The 21,351-nt window shown below is 44.2% G+C and overlaps 1 protein-coding gene across 3 annotated transcripts in view; it reads left to right on the top strand.

Annotated features, from left to right (window-relative positions):
* AP3D1 (adaptor related protein complex 3 subunit delta 1) overlaps positions 1-21,351 on the top strand; it is a 47,118-nt gene that overhangs the window by 18,767 nt on the left and 7,000 nt on the right. For 2 of the 3 annotated variants that reach the window (XM_051639568.1, XM_051639570.1), the window contains exons 5-26: positions 366-473; positions 1,472-1,601; positions 2,977-3,116; positions 3,394-3,467; positions 4,020-4,069; positions 4,746-4,795; positions 5,210-5,258; positions 5,995-6,140; positions 7,785-7,933; positions 8,026-8,256; positions 9,344-9,575; positions 10,542-10,687; positions 10,819-10,960; positions 11,852-11,923; positions 12,871-12,946; positions 14,233-14,432; positions 15,105-15,178; positions 17,637-17,835; positions 18,930-18,992; positions 19,602-19,700; positions 20,777-20,926; positions 21,060-21,107. In XM_051639568.1, coding sequence (XP_051495528.1) covers positions 366-473; positions 1,472-1,601; positions 2,977-3,116; positions 3,394-3,467; positions 4,020-4,069; positions 4,746-4,795; positions 5,210-5,258; positions 5,995-6,140; positions 7,785-7,933; positions 8,026-8,256; positions 9,344-9,575; positions 10,542-10,687; positions 10,819-10,960; positions 11,852-11,923; positions 12,871-12,946; positions 14,233-14,432; positions 15,105-15,178; positions 17,637-17,835; positions 18,930-18,992; positions 19,602-19,700; positions 20,777-20,926; positions 21,060-21,107 — 2,628 coding nt within the window. The remainder of the gene's footprint in view (positions 1-365; positions 474-1,471; positions 1,602-2,976; positions 3,117-3,393; positions 3,468-4,019; positions 4,070-4,745; positions 4,796-5,209; positions 5,259-5,994; positions 6,141-7,784; positions 7,934-8,025; positions 8,257-9,343; positions 9,576-10,541; positions 10,688-10,818; positions 10,961-11,851; positions 11,924-12,870; positions 12,947-14,232; positions 14,433-15,104; positions 15,179-17,636; positions 17,836-18,929; positions 18,993-19,601; positions 19,701-20,776; positions 20,927-21,059; positions 21,108-21,351) is intronic. The other variant, XM_051639569.1, reaches the window with a different exon arrangement.

The raw sequence follows: 21,351 nt of genomic DNA, 5'->3' as shown, positions 1-21,351 counted from the left end.
TGACTTAGCAGGGTTAGTATTTAATACCAGCTTTTTAGGACTTTAAACATGTTTGTGGTCATGTAATGAGTTTTTTAATTATTTGCCATTCCCAAAGTACCACTGAGGTGTGATTTCTCTCACTGCTTTTGTGTTGCAGTCATCCATCTATTGCTTAATTATGATTCCTCATGCCCATTATTAAACCTCAAGCTACCTGCATTTTAGCAAGTGTTGGACACACTCTTGTTAACAGTTGATAGAAATATCCCCATGAGGTGGAAAGGCTGCCTCCTATCTCTTGAGTGAATAAAACTAGTCTGAGAAAATTGTTCCTCAACGTCTTGTGTGATCTTAAATTTTTGAGCCTGTTTTTCCTTTTTCAGGATCTGAGTAGCCCTAACCAGTATGATACTGGAGTTGCACTGACTGGCTTGTCCTGTTTTGTTACTCCAGATCTTGCCAGGGACTTGGCAAATGACATCATGACACTGGTGGGTTGATAAGATTGAATTAACTTTTTTTCCTGTATTGACAGCATTTTAGATTGTTCCGATTTGGTAAATATTTAATAAATTTAGTACTATTGCATGTTCTTGTTGGGTTTTTGGGGAGCCTTTGTAGACTTGAGTTAGGTTAAGAGGATTACCCTGAATATTTGTTCGTTTTGGTGATAAAGGGCAGTATTTTGCTGAGTTTTCCAAAAGTAGGGGAGAAGTACTGAGGCAGTGGTGTGGACATGAGTTTGGCCACAATAACTCTCTGCAGTGCTACAGTCTGGGGGAAGATGGGCTGGAGAGCTGCCCAGCAGGGAGGGATCTGGGAGTACTGGTTGACAACTGGTTAAACATGAGCCAGCAGTGTGCCCAAGTGGCCCAGAAGGCCAATGGCATCCTGGCTTGTATCAGGAATAACATGACCAGCAGAACTAGGGATGTGATTCTCCCCCTGGACTGTGTCCAGTTCTGGGCCCTTCACTTCAAAGAAGATCTTGAGGTGCTGGAGCAGGTCCAGAGGAGAGCAACAATGATGGTGGAGGGGGGACTAGAGGGAAAAGCTGATGAGGAGAGGCTGAGGGAGCTGGGGTTTAACTTGAAGAAGAGGAGACTCAAAGGGAACCTTCTCACTCTCTACAACTACCTGAAGGGAGATTTTGGTCAGGTGGGGGTCAGGCTCTTCTCCCAGATGAGAGGGTCTGGCCTGAAGCTGCACCAGGGGAGGTTTAAGTTGGACATTAGGAAGCACTTCCTCACAGAAAAGGTGATCAGACATTGGAATGGACTGCCCAAGGAAGTGGTGGAGTCAGCATCCCTGGATATGTTCAAGGAAAGGGTGATGTGGCACTTAGTGCCGTGGACTGGAGATGTGGTGGTGTCAGGTCATAGGTTGGACTTGATCTCAGAGGTCTTTTCCAGCCTCAGTGATTCTGTGACCTTGAGAACAACTCTGGAAACATCTGCTCAGAGCCTGATTGCAATTGTTTGATTTCCAGATGTCTCACACAAAGCCTTACATCAGAAAGAAGGCAGTGTTAATCATGTACAAAGTTTTTTTGAAGTACCCCGAGTCCCTCCGTCCTGCCTTTCCTCGCCTTAAAGAGAAACTTGAAGATCCAGATCCTGGTGAGTGGATTTTAGTAAATTGCAGAATGTCAAGGTATTAAACATTTTGGAGCAGACATTAGACTAGGTCAGAAAGCATGTTAGAGCTTGTGGAGAGAAGAGCACGTGAGAAATGCTGTAGTGCTCTTTTGAGGAATGAGTTGCCTGTTTCGCAGGTCGATGAGCATGTGAGAGTTTGGACAGATGTTGCCATATTAAAAATACATTCTTTTTAATACCCATTTCTTACTATAAACCCAAAGCTACTGCAGCTACATCCGTGGATTAAATCTTAGTGGGACAAAGCTAATTAAGGCTTTCTGGTTTGTTGCTTGTTTAACTTGACTATTGAAAATATTTCGGTTGATTGTCAGAGCTGGAGGTTTTGTGGTTTCCTGGGCTCTTTCACAAAGCTGCAGCTATTGGCTTGCACTGGATGTACATCATCAGAATTTCACATCCCTTACTACTTTAGTTTTTAAATTTAAACTTTGAGGCCAGACTGCTGGTTGGCCCTTCAGTGCTGGGTCAGTGCAGTTCAGCTGCAGCACAGGAAATCTGCAATTGCTCTGGGTTGTGTTCACCCTCTGCTCAGTCTTCCCAGAAGGTGCTGGGAATTCCCTCACTGCACCAAAATGCTGCCTGCTTGTCTCAAGAATCCTTTGCATGATGCAGTTCTCTGATCTCCAGTTCATCTGCATGGGTGTTTAGAGGGAGCAGTTTAGTTCCATCTACTAAACTAATTTGATATGGGCATGGGAGATGAGTCTTCCAGGGACAGTGTTGCTAAAGAAAGCAAAAAGACACAAACTTCTCACCTGCAAAGAGGGGAAGAAAATGCTTATGATGCTCCATGGAGAAAAGGACTCTTTCTCTACTAGAAACCCCAGTCTATCTAGACTTAAAAAAATTACAAATTTAGATCAAGGTAAAGGCTGTGCTATTAGAAGGGAATTAACTCATCCAGAAAGATTGTTTAAGGATTCATTATTTTTGTGTTGTATGAACCATGTCTCGATAATGCGTTTTAAAGAAGTAAGAGTGTTGGAAACTTTATGGTGGGCAGGATTATTGATTATTGTGTTGTCTGTGTCCCACAAACAAGCTATCCACAGTGAGGGGAGGAAGCTGACAGTGTCCTTTCTAATACCAAACCCAGAGCAGATACCCAACTTGCAGATATATTTAAAAATACCCAAAGCTACATAAATTCCTTTCTCAGATTGTTTTTGCATTCCCTGTGTTCAGTTCACTGCCTTGTGGTTGCTAATGAGGCTGAACTGTTCCTCTTGGACACACATGTCTGAATCTTCAGCTGCTTCTGTTCTGCACCATAAGCTTCAATTGCAATTAAGGTGTTGATGAGATTTCTGCTGTTTCCCCCTTCTTTTCCCAGGTGTGCAGTCTGCTGCAGTAAACGTTATTTGTGAGCTGGCTCGACGCAATCCCAAGAACTACCTTTCCCTGGCTCCACTCTTCTTCAAGCTGATGACATCATCAACCAATAATTGGGTTCTCATTAAAATTATAAAACTGGCAAGTATTCTGGATCTCTTTTTTTACAGGATTGGGTTTCTCATTGAATTGCCTTGGATGCAAAAATAGGTTTTGTGCTTGGAGGTATCGTTACCATTAAATCCAAATAGAAAGAAACCAGGAATATCTTCTAAATGTTTGTGAGCATAACCAAAGAGAGAAAAGTATTTTAGTATAGCTTGGTTTAAAGATAAGGAGCTGCAATTTAAATCATGGTTTTATACTGTTTTAAGCAGCTATCAAATCACTTTCTTGTCTCCACTTCTTTCTTAAATAGTTTGGTGCTCTTACTCCATTAGAACCTAGGCTGGGAAAGAAACTGATTGAGCCTCTGACCAACCTCATCCATAGGTAGGTGTGACAAATGTTACTTTTTTTATTCAGGACTGATGAAGTGTCTGGTGGGTAGGTCAGTAGCTAGGTCTGCAGATACATTTTGAACTTTTTCTTGAGTCTCAATATATTGGCTTCAAGTTATCAAGAGATAATCACATCCAGACTACTTCTGAAAAACCTGAGTGAGAGAAAATAGCTTGAGGGAAAGTCTTTGGGTGTCTGACTGTCAGCATGAATTTCTCCAAAGCATGCATGAAAATTGCAGTAATTTGCTTTGCTTTCCACTTCATTTTAAACCAGAGATGACTAGAGAGAATATATGAAAACTCTGGATTAAAAAAGTCTCAGCTGGATATTTGTCTTCTCTGTTCACCTACACACATTAGTCCTTCCTCCCCCCAGCAGTTTTTAAGTGAGAATTACTTCATCTAGCTTCAAGGTGTTGGGACAGAATACTGACAATTTCTTGTGTAAATGAAGGTGTTAATCCAGCTCCAAGGTATTGCTGACAAGTCTTCAAAATGTGCCAGTTTTATCCTTTATTTAAATACTTAATTTCTGTTTCAGCACCTCAGCCATGTCTCTCTTATATGAATGTGTGAACACAGTAATAGCAGGTAAGAGCTGAAACTTGTAACCTAGGAAAAAAACCACATTATGAACTTTGTCATCAATTAACACCACTGTGCTTGGCAGTCACTGAGGTCAGCATGTGTGATGTGCTCAGAGCTGGTGCTGGTTTTGGGGACGTGCTGTGTGACACATCACCCCACCTGTTCTGCCAGGACGTTCCGTTCTGCCCAAGCTTTACAAATGTCCTATCTAATCAATGATGGGACCTGATTTTTGCCTTGAGGCTCTTTCTGGCTTGATTAAAGCTCCAATCTAATGACGTTACCTCTGGAAGCCAGTGCTGCATCTCACTGCAGCAGGGAAGTGCACGCTGAAAGGTTCAGCTGTACAGTAGCTGGTGGCATTTACAGGCTTGGCTGCTGTGTGATATCAGTACAGCAAACCTTGATGAGAGCAAAGGATGATGAAAAGCAGCTTTGACCTGGCCAACCTTTACACTTACTTTCCTACCCTGCTATTATTACTCTTAAGGAATATGAGACCACAGTTGCAGTGACAAACATCTCTCCTCTTCCCAGAGCCCCCCCAAAAGTCTAAAAAGACAAACCTAAACTGACAGCTTTCCCTGGGAGCTGAGCTGCCTGCTGACCTTTAGGTGCTGTGTTGTTGCTTTCATTCAGAACACAAATACCAACTGAAATCTGTGCTTGTGTCTTCCAGTTTTGATCTCCCTGTCCTCTGGGATGCCCAATCACAGCGCCAGCATCCAGGTGGGCTTTGGTGGGGGTCCTTTGTTCTAGCCTGCTCTGTGACACCAAGTGCCATGGAGAGACTGGATTGTGGTTCTCTGCTGAAAGTTAAAGCAGTAGCTCCCTGAAACTATCTCACTTAGATGGAATCCTACAGACTGAAGCCTTTGCTGTATAAACTATCTTCTTTCCTTTGCTCTAAAATGCAGATTCTTCTCATTTAAAGTTTTTCTAATTCTTACTCATCTTCCACTCCCCGTATGATCATAGAGTTTCCTTTTGTTTTGAAATCTGTTAAAGCAACAAGACCCTCTTACTTGAGGCCCCAGGTTGTGGTCAGAATGCTTCTGTGTGTCTTTCAACTTTACAAAAAGTTATTTTAAGTCAGACTTTTAAGGCTTGTTATAACCATGACGTGGTCTTTTTTTTTTCCAGCTTTGTGTTCAGAAGTTAAGGATATTGATAGAAGATTCTGACCAGAACTGTAAGTATGTTGCTTGTCTTCATGGAAGCTTTTAGCAACCAACCCCTGGGGAGAAAGTGCAGCAGTCTCAGAGCAGAGACCTGTTCCTCCCAGCAGCTTGTTCAGTGTTGTCATGTCTGCTACTTTGTAAACAATTGCTGGGGTTTTTAATGTGGAAATCATTTTTGATAGTGAGCAATTCTTTATAAAGAGCTTTTTTAAAGCAAATGGGTTTAATTATTGCTGCTGTCTGTGGTATTGTAAATCTGAAACAGTTCTTTTTCCATGCTCTGGGTTTTCCATTTTTCTAAACTTGCTGCTTGGAAAGTAGTGAGGGTTTCCTGTAGCTTTAGTAGCTGCAAAGAACAGTGACAAATCCTGTTTTGTGCAGACCTTTTTTGTGCCTTATGATTTTTTCCCATTGAGAACAAGACTCCTACTTAATACTTAATGATCCTTTTAAAGCTGTTTTCATCCTTGGATGCCTGTTCTCAAACCCCATAGCTTCTATATAAATGAATTATAAAGCTTGAGGTGTAAGAAGACTGTAATGAAGAATACACATGTAATTAAGTGCCTGTATGTGAGATTGTGCATTTAAAGACCATGATCTGTGACACACTGTTGCTCAAACATTCCCTTTTTCATCACAGATTTTTGAGTGTATTAATACTGGAGCAGTTGGCATTAGGATTTCATGCCCAACATAAAGCAGTGTTTCTATATTTGGAAAGAAGTTTTATTTTGTCTTTCACAGTGAAATACCTGGGACTGTTGGCTATGTCCAAAATCCTGAAAACACATCCTAAATCAGTGCAGTCTCACAAGGATCTCATTCTCCAGTGTCTGGATGACAAAGATGAGTCTATCAGACTCAGGGCTCTAGATCTCCTGTATGGCATGGTATGTTCCTACATGATTCCTTTCCTCTCCAGCCCCTATGACCCTTTAGGAGGCTGATGTTTAAAGAAAACATGCAGCTTTCTCTTCCCTTCTCCCCAGCAGTCTAGTGGTGATAACTCCTGTAGGTTTTCTGGCACCTAAGAGGAGGAAAGGATCTGGCATAGCATGAGAGGGCTTTAAAAACTTTGCTTCAGACCAGGAGGAGTTTTTGAGTTTAGGTGCTGAGGAAGTCACCCAGAAGGCTGTTTTTTCTAAGGCCTAAGCCTCAGCTGCTCCTTCCATCCTTCATCCAGCTGTAAAGTGACCTGTGGGCACACTGGGTCAGGTCTCTGCTGTTCCAGCTGTCAGTCCAGCTTGCAGCCCACCACAGCTCAGGTTGGCACAGGTTATGCAGCCTGGGGAACAGTCTGGAGCAGCAGAAGGCAGCTCTAAACTGCTTGATCATCACATTTGCCCTTCAGTGTCCACTTTGTTGTGCCTCCTAATGACTTGTACAGAATCTCCTTCTGTTTTCCTTTATGCCACCAGTCCTGTGCACCCAGGGGTGATCTTGCAGGGACAACATTTGAGCTCTAAAAGGGCTGGTTATGATTTAGGTAGTAAAGTGCTTTTTACTCAAAAAGTCTGTGCACCCTCACCCCCAAACCATAAAGGGATTAGGGTAGATTTGCTTCAGAGTTTCCTATTTTAGAGGAGAATGTGAAAAGGACACCTGTTGTCCTCTTCAAGAGATGAGGATAACAGGACAGTGGTTTTGAGGTTGTTGCTAACAGAACTGGAGTTTGTTGTTAGCTCTGGAGGTTTAAGTGCTGGTTGGTTACATCTTAAATAAAAAAATAACCTAGGAGAAAAAGCCCAGCATTGTGCTCAACTGGTGATACTACCTGAATATTTTCTTGGCTTTATTTAGAGAAATAAGTTTCCAGAGCAAGTTAATATAACTATGTTTTGAAATGCTAGATTTCTGCTGGATGTTAATGGCTCTTAAATTAGTTTATTTTAGAAACAAATGTTGTGTGCTATTAAATTTGTAATTTGGCAGAAGTAGATTAATTTTCTCCTGGTTTTCTGTATTGCTGCTAGTAATTCTTATTCTTGGTTCTTCCACAGCATGTACTAGTGCTAAGTCTGCTGTAATAACAACACTGAAAGAACTAAACAGGTTCCAGTGCCTGAAGAGGCTCCAGGAAAGCTGGGGAGGGTCTTTGGACCAGGGCAGGGAGTGAGAGGACAAGGGGGGATGGATTAAAACTAGAAGAGGGAAGAGGGAGATTGAGGTGAGACATGAGGAGGAAATTCTGGAGTGTGAGGGTGGTGAGAGCCTGGCCCAGGTTGCCCAGGGAAGCTGTGGCTGCCCCATCCCTGGCAGTGTTGAAGGGCAGGTTGGATGGGGCTTGGAGAACCTGGTCTAGTGGGAGATGTCCCTGCTTATGCAGGATCTAGATGCTCTTGAAGGTCCCTTCCAACCCAAACAGGTCTGTGATTCTTTTTCAGCTGTGACTGAAACTGGGGCCTAGATATGTGGTTCTGATTGAACACACATGCCTGTCAAAGAGCTGGCAGCTGCTTGAATGGAATTAGAAGGATTTGACAGTGTGGGAAATGACTTAGTTTTGTTTCAACCCTTCAATAACTCTTCAACAGGTATCAAAGAAGAACTTGATGGAGATAGTGAAGAAACTGATGATCCATGTGGATAAAGCAGAAGGGACGACGTACCGGGATGAGCTGCTGACCAAAATCATAGATATTTGTAGCCAGTCCAATTACCAGTACATCACAAACTTTGAATGGTCAGTACTTTTATGTGTCAACTTTGAGATCATCAGCAATGGTCATGCCTGATTGTCAGCTGATCACATTGCATCCCTTTCACTTTTTGCAGGTACATCAGCATCTTGGTGGAGCTGACCCGCTTGGAAGGCACTCGGCACGGCCACCTCATAGCAGCTCAGATGTTGGATGTAGCCATCAGGGTCAAAGCTATCCGTAAATTTGCAGTTTCCCAAATGGCCATGCTGCTGGATAATGCTCATCTCATAGCCAGCAACACCCAGAGAAATGGCATCTGTGAGGTGCTTTATGCTGCTGCTTGGATATGTGGGGAGTTCTCTGAGTAAGTGCAAGGAGAAAGCCTGACTCCAGTGCAGTGTCTCCTTTCAGCCAAAGATTCAGGTCACTGAAATGTATTTTTTTTCAGAGAAGGATAGTTCAGAATGTGCACCCTGAAGCTAAGAACATGATTGCTGCTTTTCTGCCTCCTCACCCCATAGGGTTCCTCAGCTGTTTCTAAACTAGACTGATAATTTCTTTGAAATATCTGGTCTCTTTCTTATCTCTGCAGTCCTGCCCACTCATGCTTGAAGGCATAACTGGGTATAATCAGTAAGATCTTAAGACATTGAAGGAACTCCTTCTTCATTAAGGTCTAACCTCACTTATAGGGAAAATGCCCAATCACCGTGTTTGACTGAATCAGGTTTTGCTCTCCTCCCTGTTTTGAAAGGCTTTTGCAGAACCTAATTATTCTGAGGATTAGAAGTCATCTTTTTTGCTCAAAGCTTCTGCAAAATTGTCAATGTTCTTGTGCCAACAGCATCTTTTAGCTTTACTAAATGTTTTTGTCTCTTGGTTGTGTGTGCATGCACGCCTACTTACCTAGCTCTTCTTTTGGTAAGCTGGACAGACCATAATACTGGAGTCTCTCCTCTTTTCATCTAGTTTGGTGTCTCTTTCTTCACCAGAGAGGGCAGGGATAGGACAAGGGGTAGTGGTTTTAGCCTGAGAGAGGAGAGATTTAGGTTAGATACCAAGAAGAAATTCTCCACCATGGGGGCAGGAAGGCACTGGAAGAAGTTGCCCAGGGAAGCTGTGGCTGCCCCATCCCTGGCAGTGTTGAAGGGCAGGTTGGATGGGGCTTGGAGCAACCTGGGCTGGTGGGAGGTGTCCCTGCCCATGCAGGGGGTTGGAACTTGATGATCTTTAGGGTCCCTTCCAACTTTCACTATTCCTTGATTCTATGTTACGAGTGTAATTTGGAAGGGGAAAATATGCATAGAGCAAATTCATAATAATTTGTAGTCCCTCCTGACTTTCTTCAGCACTTTGTGCTGCAGCTGAGGTTTTTGAAAAGTTTTTCTCCACGAAGACTGATCAAATATTGAAATTTCTTAATTGCTCTCTCATCTGACCACTCTGTACAGACACCTGGAGGAAGCAAACCAGACTCTGGAAGCAATGCTGAGGCCTAAAGTTACAACTCTCCCAGGCCACATCCAGGCTGTCTACGTGCAGAACATGGTGAAGCTCTATGCATCCATCCTGCAGCAGAAGGAACAAGCTGGGGAAAAGGAAGCAGCTCAGGAAATCACCCAGCTGATGATTGAACGTTTGCCTCAGTTTGTACAGAGTGCAGATCTAGAAGTTCAGGAGAGGGTAAGAGAACAAAATTGCTTTGGAATTGATCATAGAGTCTCATTTGTCTTGGAGCATATCTGTAATCTTCTGTGGGCAGGCACAGCTTATTTAAGGCAATGTTATCCCTTGAGTGGTACATTGGAGTGCTGTGTCCAGTTCTGGGCTCCCCAGTTCCAGAGGGACAGGGATCTACTGGGGAGAGTCCAAGGGAGGCCACGAGGGTGATGAAGGGACTGGAACACCTGCCTGAGGAGGAAGGGCTGAGAGACCTGGGGCTGTTCAGTCTGGAGAGGAGAAGCCTGAGGGGGCATCTCATGAATGTCTATCAATCCATGAGGGCAGCAAGAAGGCAGGACAAGCTCTTGTCACTTGTGCCCTGGGACAGGACGAGGGGCAATGGATTCAAACTGGAGCCCAGGAAGTTCCAGCTCAAGATGAGGAAGAACTTCTTTGCTGTGAGGGTGACAGAGCCCTGGGACAGGCTGCCCAGAGAGGCTGTGGTGTCTCCTTCTCTGGAGACTTTCCAGACCTGTCTGGATGCCTTTCTGAGTGACCTGCCCTGGGTGTTCCTGCTGCAGCAGGGGGTTGGAGGTCCCCTCCAACCCCTATGGTTCTATGTTTCATTCTGTACTTTGTGTAGCTCAGTCACAGAGAAGGGCTGAAACTAGAGGACTGGGAAGGGTGGTGATACTTCAGCTCTTATTTCACTTCAATGCCACCTCTGAAGGCTGCTTGCAAGAATTTAACTCAAAACCATTTAATATTAAAAATTATTCAAGCACATAAGGACATGAAAAGGACACAGCTAAAACACAGGATTAACATGGATTTTTGTACCTTTGCTCTGGACCTGCATTTTATGCTGCTTCTGTTAATTCCCTTAATGGAGCAGAAAAGTTACCTTCTGAATTTCATTGCAGTTGCTTTTTTTTTGGTTCACTTTATTAATATGAATTCTGAAAAGACTTCTGCGTTTGTTTTTAGGCTTCTTGCATCTTGCAACTAATAAAATACATCCAGAAGCTACAAATAAAAGAAATACCAGTAGCTGAGGAGGTAATAGCCCTGTTTGCTGGTGAGCTGAACCCTGTGGCTCCTAAAGCTCAGAAGAAAGTCCCAGTTCCAGAGGGGTAAGGTTCTTCCACAGCCTTCTTTAAACTTTTAGGCTCTTAAATTGCTATTTAAGTATATGATGAGAAACACTGAATTACTCAGGGATACTGAATCAAGCTATTTGTTTGTTTACTGCAATTCTTACCAGCCTGGACCTTGATGCCTGGATCAATGAACCTCCATCAGACAGTGAGTCTGAAGATGAAAAGCCCAAAACCATTTTTCACGATGAGGAACAAAGGCATTCCAGACACAGACAGCCAGAAATAGATGAAGAGGAACTGGCCAGAGTGAGTGAATTCTAAAATGCTTTTCCCTGCATAATTTAGTGGTAATGTTGTGCTACTCAAGCAGCTGGAGCTGTTGTGGGTTCTCTGTGTAGCCTGGGAGCCACTCTGCTCTCATTTCTGCTCAAGAAGTCTGACAATTTGGTGTGAGCAAAGTACATGGATTTGAATTCAGGGATTTCTTTAGGCATTGTGGAGTCCATCCAATATAAAGTTCTCTTGGAAGTCTAGTTTGGCTGTCTTGTCCAAATGGAAGCAAGATGCTATAAAAGCTTGTCCCTTGGTAGGAGTTTTGAGCTCAGGGACAAAACCTGACCTGTAAACTGTGGTGTCCATTGAACTTCACTTGGAAGTGCAGGGTCTTGAGGATGAATGCTGAGCTCTGCAACTGTTTGGTTTTTTACACACCTCCTCACTGGGGTTCTTTTGTTACCCTGTGTGCTCTGTATCAGCAGAAAAAGAAGCAGCATCTTTGCTCATGGACTTGAGCAGCTTCTCTGGATTATTGTAACATGACAGTTCTCAGTGGTGATACCCCCTTTCCTGCTTCTGATCTTTTTGCCAACTTTTTATTGACAAAAATCCTCCTTCTCTTTTAAAAAAATGAATGTAGAAATTTTTGAATTACCATCAAAACCTGGTATTCAGAAGTTACTCCTTCTAGTCTAGAATGGAAAATCAAAGAAAGGACGTTCTAAGGAGTACTAGTTATAGCAATAGAAGTACTTGTATGTTTTATGACTCAAAACTGGGTTATCATGCTCAGGTTACTATGCTGTAGCCTTTTTGCCTTGTTCCAAAAATTCAAGGAGTTTTCATTTTGCACTTGGATCCTTTTTCTCTCTCTTTGCTTGTAAACAAACCTTCTAACTACAAACACTCTTTTGTTTTCAGCGTCGGGAAGCCAGGAAACAAGAACAGGCAAATAACCCATTTTATATTAAAAGCTCTCCTTCCCCACAAAAGGTGAGTGAGTCTGGATTAAAATATCTTGCTGGCCTCTCATCTGGTCATTTGAAGTGTCACTGATTGTCAGAGCTGCACTTCCCTCTGGGACATGCTGATGATTTCCACTGCAGTTCTGCTCGCTCAGTAGTGTGTCGATTGGAGCAGCTTCCTCCAACTATTTGGATAAGTCTTATTTATGTTAAGAAATTCATAAAAGACTGAATATCACAAGAGCAGCCAGCTTTTTGTGGATCTCTGGACCTCCAGTTTAAAAATAAGGAAGTGGTGATGGTCACAGTTCCCATGAAGTAGTTTAAACAATCTGGATTAACTTGTCGTGGAAAGTGGAGTGTTTATATTTCAGCAAGGACCCACTAAAAGCGGCAGAAAAACACTTCCCTGTGCCCCAGGTTCCTCTGCAGGTTGTTTGTCCCAGCTCTGGGTGATGGAAGGGTTCAGATTGTCAGGCACTTCATGAAGAGCAGTGAAGAGAGAGTCAACCTTGAACATGCTCCTCTGGGACATGCAGTGTGTTTGGGGATCAAAACCGTTGTTGTGGTCTCTCCTAAACACCTTTTTCAGGGAAAGAATTTGCTCTTTTCCCTGTACATCCTAAGGACTGCTCCATTCTCCTCAACCTAAATCTCAACATTTATCTTTCAGAGTGGCAAGTTACTAGCAATAAAACACAGACCAAAGATTCTGCAGGGAGTTGCAACACACCTTTCCAGGGCAGTAGCAGGGTTAGAAAACTGTAGCTAGAAGTAGGATCTTGAATAGTCGTTACAAGCTGGCTTTGAAATGTACCTTGCAACCACAGAGGGTTTGGTACTGAGCTATTCCATTTCTGCCCTTTGAAAGTTTCACTTAGAGGGTTAAGCTGCTTGATGTTTTTGCAGTGTGTCCATTTGTATGGAATTGTATCTGGCAGTGCTCAGAATATAACTCAACTTTCCTTTTCCTAGCGGTACCAGGACACTCCAGGTGTGGAACACATTCCTGTGGTCCAGATAGACCTTTCTGTCCCCTTAAAAGTTCCAGGTAAGCCCAGCTAATCTTAATTCATTACAGAAATTCATTTAAGGAAAAGTAATAATTGCTTCATAGGAATTCCTCCTTAGGTTTTTAAGGTCAAGGACTATTCTTTAGAATTAGTCTATTAAATGTATCTTCTTAACTTATATGTTTTTGAAAATAGTACCTTGCAGTCTAAGTGTGGTTCCTCTCAGGAGGGTGTTAGAATTAATTCTGTCATCAGGTACATTGTTCAGCCAAGTCTGTAACACGTGATCTCTGGTCTGTGTAGGGAACAGTCACCTTTGGAATGTCTTATAGGGCTGATGAAGGTGATCAGGAGATATTCAGTGCAGTCTAATGGTAGAAATACCATTTTAACATCTTATTTAAAATATCAAGGGTGGTTTGATCTAGCACTGAGAAGCTGTTGCTAAAGTCCAGTACCTTGTAAATGATGAGTTTCAAGTGCAAATATTTAAAGCTTACTTAAAGGTTTTTCTCAGAATGTGGAAAGTTGTCAGCATTAGTGCAGCAATGGCACCAATTCTACGTAAAATACTGATGTTTAGATGCTCTTTGTAATGTGGAAAAGAACTGGGGAGCAAGATTAAGGCATTGGACTTTGGTTGATAGTTGGTGGAATCATGGGATGGTTTGGGTTTGAAGGGACCTTAAAGATCATCCAGTCCCGCCCCCTGCATGGGCAGGGACACCTCCCACCAGCCCAGGCTGCTCCAAGCCCCATCCAACCTGCCCTTCAACACTGCCAGGGATGGGGCAGCCACAGCTTCCCTGGGCAACCTGGGCCAGGCTCTCACCACCCTCACACCCCAGAATTTCCTCCTCATGTCTCACCTCAACCTCCCTCTTCCAGTTTTAATCCATCCCCCCTTGTCCTCTTCTTCCCTGTCCTTGTCCCAAGCCCCTCCCCAGCTTTCCTGGAGCCCCTTCAGGCCCTGGAAGCTGCTCTAAGGTCTCCCTGGAGCCTTCTCTTCTCCAGGCTGAACACCCCAACTCTCCCAGCCTGTCTTCACAGGAGAGTTGCTCCAGCCCTCTCCTGTGGAGTTAGGTTGTGGTTGGACTCGGTGATCTTTTCCAACCAGAGTGATTCTGTGATTCTGTTTTTGGAGAGGAGGAGTGTGGTAGGAAAGCTGCTGCTGGAGGGGCTGTGTGGGAGATGATGGGGAAGCACCCAGAAGTGTGGAGCCTTCTAATTCAGAGAAGTTAGAAGCAAGGTTCACTCCTAAGATGTTTCAGTGATCAGTGTCCATGTGGACTTCAGCCTGAAAGCAGTTTGGCTTCCTCCACAGGAATGCCTATGTCTGACCAGTATGTGAAACTGGAAGAAGAGCGAAGACATAAACAGAAACTGGAGAAAGACAAGAAAAAGAAAAAGCAGAAAAAGGAGAAGAGAGGGAAACATCATCGCCACAACTCTCTGCACACGGAGAGTGAGGAGGACATTGCTCCAGCTCACCACGTGGATATCATCACAGAGGAGATGCCAGAGGTCAGTGGCTTTGGTTGGTGGGCTGAGGTTTTTTATCACTGGGCTTGTCACTCTGCTCTTCTGGAGAGATTTTTTTCCCCCAAGTGTCTCCAGCCAGTCTGTACTGTTGCAGTTCAAGAGCTCTGATTCCTTGGAGAGCTGTTGAAGAAATGACTGCCAGAGATGGTCTTAGGTTGTTCTTGGTGGGGAGAGAAAGGATTGTCTTTTTGTGCACAAAAGGCAGAAATTGCCACCAAAACTGTTAAAAAGACCCAGCAAAACAAACAATATGCATCACTGCTATAAAGTAACTCTGTCCAAATAGTCACTTCATTTATTATGCTCTGCTGCTTCACTGACATTAACTTGCTGTCTAGTCAGCAGGTTTGCAGCAATTAAGTGCACGTGCTAATGATGTCATCTGTATTTGTTCCTCAAATTTCCTTTAATCAAAACCAAACAGCAGCAATTCAAATCCTGCAGTTTATGAAGAATGATTTTCTGTTCTAAATTAATCTTGTAACTTGATGCTGCATTAAAGTGTATTGTTCCTGTAACTTTGTGCCTGCCTGCAGGCTGGCCTGCTCCAGGGTTAACAGGCCTAAAAAAAACTGGTGTGTGGGATGCAGAGCTTCAGTTTGAGTTGCCTGTGGTTCAGTTCTTCTGTGGATGGTCTCTCTGTCTCTTCTGCAGAATGCTTTGCCCAGTGATGAAGAGGACAAAGATCCCAATGATCCATATAAGGCACTTGATATAGATCTGGATAAGTAAGTGACAGTTTTCCATGTGAATTGACTTAATTGCTAATCAGAATCCAGGAGGGCAGGTCTGGGGCTCCACAGGCAAGGGCACCATCTCAGTCCACCAGGGGAAGAGATGTCCTCCATGTCTTGGATGTAACCTGAGGTGATCATCCAGGCTTGGGTTCTCACTGCAGCACAGGTGATAAATAGCAAAGGGTTGGGAGGGGCAGGGGAATAATTCTCTGTGGCTGAATGGAGTCTGAAGGGACAGGCAGTGTACCTGGGATCAGATGTGAGTTAGTCTGAGCTTTTGGATATACCAGTATCTCCCTGATCTAACCTGCATTGACCCTGTGTGACCTGCATCCTTCTGTGTTCATCTCAGAACCCCTGTACACATGGCAAGCCTGTATGCTCTGTGTTGTGGTAATTTGACCAGTAATAGCCAGTCTGTAGCATCCCCATTGCCCTGTGGACATTTCAGTGTGTTACCACTGTTAAAATGTTGTTCTAACATGATTGACTGAACCACATATCATAACTTCACCCATAGTCTGGTCCCCATTCAGCTCCTGGAGCTGTTGCCAGTGCTGGCACCCCAGGCTGCAGTGCCAGACCCCCAGTCCCTGAGAATTAGCTGTTGGCTGTTCAATATTGCACATGGAGACTGTTTTTTTTTAGTTCCTGTTTTACAAAATCATCATGCTGACTATAACTGCTGATTTATGGTCCTTGGATGCCTCCTGTAAAGTTTTGAAGGCACTGCAGGCACATGTATTAAATGCATCTTAAAGCTGGAAGAGGGGAGATTGAGGTGAGACATGAGGAGGAAATTCTGGAGTGTGAGGGTGGTGAGAGCCTGGCCCAGGTTGCCCAGGGAAGCTGTGGCTGCCCCATCCCTGGCAGTGTTGAAGGGCAGGTTGGATGGGGCTTGGAGCAACCTGGGCTGGTGGGAGGTGTCCCTGCCCATGCAGGGGGTTGGATCTAGATGATCTTTAAGGTCCCTTCCAACCCAAACCATCCCATGATTCTATGTACACATGTGTTGTCTCTCTCTGAGTCATTAACTTTACAGTCTGTGCCATTCTCTGCAGGTCTCAAACCTGAAGGGGTTTGGCCCCTTAGTATCTTAGGAAAAAAGTGATCCAGTGCTTTTGAAAAGTGAAAGAGCAGTTTCTGAAAAACTTCCTTTTTTCATGAACTGGTCACTTTCCTCTGAGTCTGCAGGGGACAAATGTGTAAAGGAAATAAGATCTGCAGGGAGAAATTTGTAACTGCATGACAAGCCTCAACAGAGTAGAAACCCTGAGCAGAGCAGGCTCTGAATCCTGTGCTCCAGGAGGCATCTGTGGGCTCTTGTATTGTTTCCACCCATTCTCTTTCCATCTCATACCAGCTGGTGTGCTGTCCTGTCGTGGTTTCTCATGTCTCTGTCCTCTCTCTTTCTTTCTGTGCTTGCACTGCTATGTCTGTTCACGCTCACACGCAGTCTGGTTTCAGGGAAGCATTCCAGGTAAGAACACCTTGCTCAGTGCTTGACCTTCTTTGCCAGGTTGGTTGGTTGTAGCAGAAGTACTTGAAGGGTGGTGAAACTATTGCAATAATTGACCCTCCAATTAGTGTGAGTGTATTTCAGCACTGACTTTCAACACCAATCCCTGTTCCTGCACAGGTGCATGTGAAATAGCTTAAAGGTGAGGTCTGTTTACTGTGCAGAGGGGGGCCAACTCACTCCTGCAGTGTCTGCTTCAGAGTGAAAAATCAGGTCCAGTTCTTAATGAAATACAAACAAAAAAATCAAGACAGGTGAGACCATTAGAAATCTTCCTGAACAAGTGTTTTTGCTGCTCAAGCTGAAAATTAATATTAAGTAAAAGCTGTAGAAATAGAAAAAGAGGCAAGTTGTGAACTTCCCACTGGTTTCTGGACAGTTTTTCACAAGAATGGAGACATTTATGTGGTGTTTATTTTAAATTTTTTTACCCCAAGTACTGGATTTGGGCTGCAGTGTACATCTGAACTACTCCTCAAGCTTTTTGGAGACAGGTATCTGAAATTAAACACAACTTTTAAGATGGAATGGCAGAGTACAGATTCATAGTGTAAACTTCCAAATTGAAACTATTTCTTGCTTGAAATCACTTCCAGTTGGAGTGATCATCAGAAATGAGGCATAACTCCATGTGTATCCCTCCTTCTGTAGGTGATACTCAGCCTACAAGTCTAGTTACCACTTTTTAAGAGTGATCAGGTGTCAGCAAGAGCTTGGGTGTCAGTCACCTTCAAAAAATGTTTTTATTAACTTGTAATACATGAGGGCAGTGTCTGCAGTTACAGAAATAAACTTCAGGTACAAAAGTATGTGCTGATTTAAGATTTTGGGGGCCCAGCTGTTAAAGCATACTTTGTCTTGGACATCCAGAAGATAATCTGAGCTCAGGGAGACTCTTTGCAGAAGGGTAATGGTCTCTTTATTTTTAAGACCCTTAGCAGACAGTGAGAAGCTGCCAGTGCAGAGACACAGAAACGTTGAGACCCTGAAGTCACCAGACACAGAAGCTCCCCTAGTAGAGCAGAAGAGCAAGAAACCCAAAAAGAAGGAAAAGAAACACAAAGAAAAAGAGAGAGACAAAGGAAAGAAGAAAGAGAAAAAGGTAGTAGAGGAAGAAGAAGAAAAAAAGGTAATTCTCCAAGACTTGCATTATTTGAGGAACTGCTGTTGTGGGCCATATTGATTGCTGTGTTTTGTTGTTGCTTAGGAACAGTCACATTTCACAATTCAAACAGCTGAATGTTTTCAGCCTTTATTTCCTTTAAGATTTACAACCATAAGAGCAGGTATTTCAAGATTTCTGGTAATAAAAATAACTTTTACTTGGCCTCAGAAGTCAGCAGAGTTCAGCTCACTGCAGCCTGCACAGCAGATCTTCACATCTAATTTGGAAGCTGAGTTTACTGATACTTTTTCTGTTCTTACAATTAGGAAGTGTTTAGCAAAATACCTGGAGCTTGGTTTTGTTCCTTAGTGTGAGGGTGGTGAGAGCCTGGCCCAGGTTGCCCAGGGAAGCTGTGGCTGCCCCATCCCTGGCAGTGTTGAAGGGCAGGTTGGATGGGGCTTGGAGCAACCTGGGAGGTTGTCCCTGCCCATGCAGGGGGTGGGACTTGGATAGTTTTGAATGTCCTTTCAAACCCAACCCATTCTATGTTGCTGGGATTCTACATCCTGTCCCCATATACTAAAGAATCTTTCATTGATAAAACCTGACATTAGTTGTTAGTTACTCTGAAGACTGGTTATCCCTCTTGTTCACCACTCTGTGGAGATGCAGGTTTTCTCTTAAGATGCAGCTGATGTGCTTCGAATGCCTGTAGATGTTGTGATACACAGGGTGATCGGCAGTTACTGTCACTTGTCTCCAGGTTTGGAAGTGTGCTAAAGGCTCAGGCTAAACTTCCTGAACTATTTGCTCCTGAAAGTGTTCCAGCATCTCTGTATGAGCAGTCTGGAGCAATGTTATTTCAAGGAGAACTTAAGGTTTTGAATTAATGGATGATTTCATAGAATCGTGCAACAGTTTTGTTTGGAAGGGACCTTAAAGATCATCTAGATCCCACCCCCTGCATGGGCAGGGACACCTCCCACCAGCCCAGGTTGTTTCAAGCCCCATCCAGCCTGCCCTTGAACCCTTCCAGGGAGGGGGCATGTGTTGGAGTATTTATTGGTTGTTTGGTACCAAAACAAACCATAATGGTTTTGTTTTCTCTTGCACTTCAGGGGGAGGACTTGGATTTCTGGCTCTCCACTGCTCCACCACCTGCTTCCACAGCCCAGCCACAGGTAGACATCTCACCACATCCCAGGAGACTTTTTCTTGTGATTGGATCTCAGCTGTGACAGTGCTTTGTCACACTGCAGGGAAAACAGGCTTCACCTCTCATCTTGCTGCTAGGAAGCAGTGACATTTTATCTCCCCAGTTTACAGACACTGTAATGGGAGTTTCCAAGCTCACTCTGCTGTGCAGATCAATGGATAGAAACAGACACAGGCTTGGTGGATTGTAATGTTATTGGTGGGTTTTAATATTATATGATTGTATGATTTTACCTCCTAGTGTGACACAGACACTAGCAGTACAGACAGATATGAAAGAGACAGGCTGAAAGAAAGTCTCATGACTTTTGGTGGGAGTCTGTGGAGGAAGAGACAGGGAATATAAGAGGATGGATTCCTTGGAGGAAATCTTTCATGTCTTGACCTCAGGTGATCATATTTGCTGTGTTTCAGAAGCATGAAACCAAAGGCTTGATACCTTGTTAGTCTAATGTAATTTTTGAAGCAACAGTTGGTGTGGAAGAGTGTGTCACTGCTAAGATGGCTTTTGGTGTGGGAATCAGTTATTTCAACTGAGTCTTCTGTTCTTGTTATAATCCTGCTAATCTGCTCAGAGTGAGCCTGAAGTGGGTGCTGCTGTTGTGGCTGAACCTCAAGGGGTAAAAAAGGAAGAAAGGGAAGAGCAAGAGGAGGAGGAGGAGGATGAAGGAAAGGTAAGTGACTTAAATTGCTGACACCCTTAGCCATATTTTCCTACAGTCTGGTATTTCTTAAAAAGAAGCACATGGGAATTACCAACAGCATCTTACTCAGTATAGTGATCTCCTGCAAAGAGACAGCAGTGGGATGTTGGGCCCTGGAGAAGCTCTGAACACGTCCTTGTGACAGGTTTGGTTGTCCTTTGAGCCAAGGGTCAGGTGGGAGTTTTAAAGCTGAGCTTCCAAGTTGAAGAGATTTGGCTTTTTGCTGAGCCCAGGCTGCTTTGGGTTAAGGCATTGAAACGTGGCCAGCAGGGCAAGGGAAAGGATTCTGCCCCTTGGCTCTTGTGGGACACCCCCTGGAGCCCCGTGTCCAGTTCTGGAGCCCCCAGCACAGGAAGGACATGGAGCTCCTGGAAGGAGACCAGAGGAGGCCACAGAGGTGATCCAAGGGCTGGAGCAGCTCTGCTCTGGAGACAGGCTGGGAGAGTTGGGGTGTTCAGCCTGGAGAAGAGAAGGCTCCAGGGAGACCTTAGAGCAGCTTCCAGTGCCTGAAGGGGCTCCAGGAAAGCTGGGGAGGGGCTTGGGACAAGGGCAGGGAGGGAGAGGACAAGGGGGGATGGATGAAAACTGGAAGAGGGAGATTGAGGTGAGACATGAGGAGGGAATTCTGGAGTGTGAGGGTGGTGAGAGCCTGGCCCAGGTTGCCCAGGGAAGCTGTGGCTGCCCCATCCCTGGCAGTGTTGAAGGGCAGGTTGGATGGGGCTTGGAGCAGCCTGGGCTGCTGGGAGGTGTCCCTGCCCATGCAGGGGGTGGGACTGGATGATCTTTAAGGTCCCTTCCAACCCAAACCATTCTATGATTGTCAACTGAGCAGGGTTTTCTGGAACTCAACACAGAATGACTGTTGGGCTTTAAGGAATGGGGACCCTGTTCCAGGTTTCTGCAGGAGAAGGAAACTATTTGGAGTAATTTGGAAGGACGCACAGACTGGGAGTCCATAGGTGGAAGATAGAGGGTTTATGATGGTAATGGCTGGAAATGTAGGGTTTCTTTAAGGGTTTGTTGTAGTTCCTTGTTCTTCTTGGCAGAAATCCTCCAAGCATAAGAAGAAAAAGCACAAGAAAGAGAAAGAAGAGAAATCAAAGGATAAAAAGAAATCCAAAAAGAAGAGTCACCCCAGCGAGGAGGAGACGACAGAGTCAGTGCAGAACGGAACACTAGATGATGAACCACTACCAGTGAGTAGCTGTGCCCTGGCAGCTCTTGCCTCAGGGAAAAGGCAGGAGCTAAACTGTTTTGGGAAGGAGCAGAATGCCAGCTCTTTTCAGAGGAGTTAGTTACATTGTGACTGGTTTCTCTCTTGTTTTCCAGCCGATGTCCAGTTACCGCCTTCTCGCTGAAAACCCCTACATTAAAACGGTGAGGTTCTTTGCAGTCCCAGATACCTTCTCTTTTTCTGTTCTCTTAAGAAGGGATACCCTGGGGTTGGTACAGACTTCATGTAGACAACATTAAACTGAAGAACTGTTTCAATCACAGGAGGCAAAAACATAACAAAGCTCCATTTCCCTTTCTATGAGTGTCCCACTTAACAAGCTTTTAAGTTGATATTTGCCCACTACTTAGTGCTGTGGAGCTGGTCCCTAGGGAGCTTTTCATTATT

The sequence above is a fragment of the Apus apus genome, chromosome 24 (assembly GCF_020740795.1).
Source record: "Apus apus isolate bApuApu2 chromosome 24, bApuApu2.pri.cur, whole genome shotgun sequence".
NCBI classification, from domain to species: Eukaryota; Metazoa; Chordata; class Aves; order Apodiformes; family Apodidae; genus Apus; species Apus apus.
The sequence above is the reverse complement of the archived record's forward strand: the minus strand, read 5'-3'. Positions and strand labels throughout refer to the sequence as shown.